The 4,185-nt window shown below is 36.3% G+C and overlaps 1 protein-coding gene across 1 annotated transcript; it reads right to left on the reverse strand.

Moving 5' to 3' along the window:
* Positions 1 to 677: 677 nt before the first annotated feature.
* On the reverse strand, positions 678 to 3,744 carry LOC144999929 (putative receptor-like protein kinase At5g59700). The gene is made up of 2 exons (XM_078959079.1): positions 2,648 to 3,744; positions 678 to 1,853 (listed from the first exon to the last, which is right to left on the reverse strand). Exons 1-2 carry the CDS (start codon positions 3,575 to 3,577, stop codon positions 945 to 947), a joined length of 1,839 nt encoding a protein of 612 aa, XP_078815205.1. The 5' UTR covers positions 3,578 to 3,744; the 3' UTR covers positions 678 to 944.
* Between the last annotated feature and the right edge of the window lie 441 nt (positions 3,745 to 4,185).

The following is a 4,185-nucleotide window of genomic DNA, read 5'->3' on the forward strand; positions in this document are numbered from 1 at the left end:
GAAACTTGTTCATTTTCAGAAAACAAACATCTTATGAACTCACCAACTTTATGCTGATTTTCAAACTGCTTGTATTTTCAGGTCCGCATTAGACAGGTACTTAGCTATCCTTTTGGCGAAGACGGAGTACGTAGAAGACACATCTTTACTTTTGTTCATATGATACATATGTATAACACTTGTGACACTTTACTTTTGAACAAATGTAAATTCTAATATGTAATGTAATGGTTCTTTACTTTGCTTACTATGTGCATTGGATTTGATACACAACGTGAAGTCCGCCCCGAAAATGTTTCTGCCTTGGTTTTCGGGGTGTGACACAAACGATGTATCCAATTTTGTTAAGAATTAGTGATGATTTCAACATTCTATAATAATCTCTTTAATTTAATGTATTTGATTTTTGGTAAGTATTAGTTGTTTGTCTATGCTTAACTTATTTGTACATCAAGTTTAATATTTTATATCTCTTAAAATTCAAAATTTGTCCAATATACTTAATAATATAGTAAAAATAATGAATACTAAATCTCTCTCTATATGTATGTTTTGCTTTCATTTCATCAATAATGAATACAAAATCTCTCTCTCTCTCTCTCTCTCTCTCTATATATATATATATATATATATATATATATATATATATATATATATATATATATATATATATATATATTCTTGATTCTTTGAATCTAAGAGGTGTTTGTGCTAGTGGGTGGTCAGCTATCTTTCTGCTACATTTTTCTTGAATGGCGGTTTGTTGCGATGGGCAGTGACATCTGCTGACCATTATGTCATAACATCCAATGAATAGAACTCAGCACAATTCCTAGAGTGTGCCTCCTTCTACAATATTAGAGGGAGAAAACCAACCACTGAAAAGATGAAATACATTTCGAAAGGGGATGACAAACACTCGTCAGCTTATACTTCTTTATAAGTCACGCCCTCCCCAATTGCTTCTGATGCTCGGCTAATCTACTCATCTTTTCCAGTAAGTGTCCTGCTTTTCTCCTCCCTCTGTCCGTACCATGATGTAGCAAATCCATCAGTTTCTCCTTAACTCCAAGTTCTTGAGCCTCGACCAAATACTTTTGATTTATAAAACAAATTTCAATTAAAATTCCAACAGCATTCTCTTTCATCCTAGAAGATCCATTCCCAATTATCTCAACCAATATAGGCACTGCCGCTTCTTTACCTATAGCCAATTTTCCTTCCGGTTGGCTTGAAATAACGACTAGAATGGCTAACGATTCATCCTTCAACACACCCTCTGGTTCCTTAAGCAGCTTCATCAATATGGGCGCTACACCCGCTTTCAGGGCCCTTATTCTATTACCCTGATGTATGCATAAATTATACAACGCAATGCTTGCGTCTCTCTTCCCTCTCTGAGTACCTTCACTCAACAGCAACACAAGTGGTGGGATAGCTCCTGCAGAACCGATGGTTACCCTGTTTTTGTCCATTGAAGAGAGGCTGAAAAGGGTGGCTGCTGCGTTCTCCTGTGCTTCCATGTTACCTTCCTGCAACACATAAATGATCCCGGGCACAGCTCCAGAAGACACTATTATGCCTTTGTTTTCATCGTGAATCGAGAGATTAAGAATTGCGTTCAATGCATGTTCTTGTGTAAGTGTGTCTGGTGATGCGAGTAGGTGTGAGAGCATAGGGATTGCTCCAGCCTCGACAATGGCGACACGGTTGTCGTTGTGTCCTTTTGCAAGGAGGTGGATTTCACCAGCGGCAGTCTGCTGGTCATCAGGACTGGCGGAGTACTTTAGTTTATGGACGACACTTTCTATCATTGAACGTACTGCAGGGGTCGAGGCGGAAGGTTTGTGGGTCTGCAAAAATAAAACAAATGTTTAATAAACGCCGTGTATATTGGATATGGTTGATGGTTGATTAAATCATAATAAAGTTTGTTGTGCAAGTCTTTAGGGAACCCAATTTGTACTTGACTATGGTTTCAACAAAATGTCATACTATGTCAAACTACACGCGATAACTATATAAGTCAACAAAATGTTAGTTAGTACTTGTACGTGGTAACCCCTTTAAAAGACGGAATTGCTATTTAATATCAACAATAAATGATTGTTTTCATCCACCCTTGCTTGTTTTTGATCCAAACCTCTAAATCAATCGGAAAATATCTCATTTAGTTTTCAGTGCTTTATATTTTGTTCGTTTATAGTATTTTTCCTAATCTGGTTTGGTGATTGAATAAGAAACACTTTTTTATGTTTGTATTTAAAAATTTTGTATCCGTCAATGAAATTTAAACAATACATTAAATTAATACTTGTAATTTATGTCACAAAAAAAAAAAAAAAAAAAAAAAAAACGCATGTCTACGACACTACCACAGTTTGGCTGTGTGACATGAAATTTCATTATCAACATTCTAAAATAGAAAGTTGGACAGGACAAATGCAACACTAAGTAAGTAGAGAAAAATGGCCTTCCAACGTTTGGAGAAAAAGCTAAAAACCAAAATAATTTTAATTTGCTCAGGATGATAGATGATTATTTGGCATCACTAAAAGGATTATGACAATTTATGATGTCGTATCATCCACAAATCCAAAATAGTTTTGATTATCTTCAAAAGAACAAAATGAAAAGATTGACTTACTTGAATAGTTAGAGCTTTTTCAATCCTCTCAATGACCTTGTCCATCGTAGGGCGTTCCATCAAATTGAAACTAATACACTGATATGCAATTTCTTGGAATGCCTCAAAAGCACTAGTATCAATTTGATCTCTTATATTGGGATCAATTACCTTACGAGGTCCCTTGTTATAGTATCTCCGAACAGCAGTTATGAGATTTTGTTGGCAATCATCTCCAAAACTCTTTTCATGATAGACCAACATCCCACTCAGGATTTCAAACAATACCACACCGAAAGAGTACACATCCGATTCTTTTCTAAGGATACCACTTTCATGGTAAGTTGGATCCATGTAAAACTGTGTACCCGCAACCCTTGTATAAACTTGGGTATCACTCTGATTTCTTGGACCAAATTTTGACAAGCCAAAATCACAAACTTTTGCAACCAAATTGTTATCTAACAATATGTTAGAACTTTTGACGTCTCTGTGTATTACTCTATTATGCTCCCCAAGACCCGAGTGAAGGTAACTCAGTCCTCTTGCTGCCCCTATGCAAATCATCAGGCGTTGTGTCCATGTTATGCAACTCATCTTATGCGGGTCTTGGAGATGATGATCAAGGCTTCCATTCATCGCATACTCGTAAACTATAATCATCTCTTTGTCTTCATCACAATATCCAATGAACGATATGATGTTTTCATGGTGAAATTTTGAGATCAACTCTAACTCGTTTCGGAACTCGTGTTCTCCTTGGAAGCTATCTCGACTTAACCGTTTGATAGCAGCCGCACGGTTTTGCCAGCGTTCAGAGAGTTGACCTTTGTAGACCGCACCAAATCCACCGCCTCCAATACATCTTTGTTGGTTGAAGTTTTCGGTGGCACGGTTGATCTCTTCCAATGGAATTAGATAACTTTCAAGGCTTATCGTTGAAGAAGACATGTCTATTGATATTGGTGAAGATGTATATGAATATGGTAGCAACCGGAGATGAGATGCGGAAGGTGGGGTAGGGTCGTTTTCTGATTTGTTGATTTAGAATGGTTTATGGGGATAGAGAGAGTCACGGCAGTGGATGGCTATATATGGGTGGAGTTGAAGATAGTGATGTCAGTAGGTGGAGGCCGAGCTGATGGTGGGAGAAAGTAAACCTTATAGATACATCAAACCAGCATACAAGTTGCAGCGTATTGACTTCACTTATTATTATATGTTGTTTTTATATATGATATAATTTTATGTATTATGTTAACACACTAGCTACTATTTCAAGATCATTTGGGATATCTTTATAAATATTATTCGGTCATTCACATTGACCAATTCTTCTTTCTGCTCAATTTAATGAATGAACTTAAGCATACGGTTATTGCTTTTCCACGCAGTAATAAGGAATATAAAGTGTGAATGGGCTATTCCATTGATGTGTTCCACTGTTCCTGATATTGTTGCAAACTAATTTAGTGAACAGTTGCAAAATAAGTAACCCTATTTACAAGAAGGGTAATTGTAAGAAAAAGAAAATACATAAAATTGATTTCTTTTGTATT

The sequence above is a fragment of the Lactuca saligna genome, chromosome 1 (genome assembly GCF_052625555.1).
Source record: "Lactuca saligna cultivar CGN05327 chromosome 1, ASM5262555v1, whole genome shotgun sequence".
Lineage (NCBI taxonomy): Eukaryota > Viridiplantae > Streptophyta > Magnoliopsida > Asterales > Asteraceae > Lactuca > Lactuca saligna.

What these genes read in the sequence shown, in the direction of transcription:
- LOC144999929 (XM_078959079.1), bottom strand. Translation starts at nt 3,577, where the DNA reads ATGTCTTCTTCAACGATAAGCCTTGAAAGTTATCTAATTCCATTGGAA. An exon ending in AAAAAGCTCTAACTATTCAA is followed by an intron (nt 1,854 to 2,647) that starts GTAAGTCAATCT and finishes TTATTTTTGCAG; the next exon opens with ACCCACAAACCTTCCGCCTC.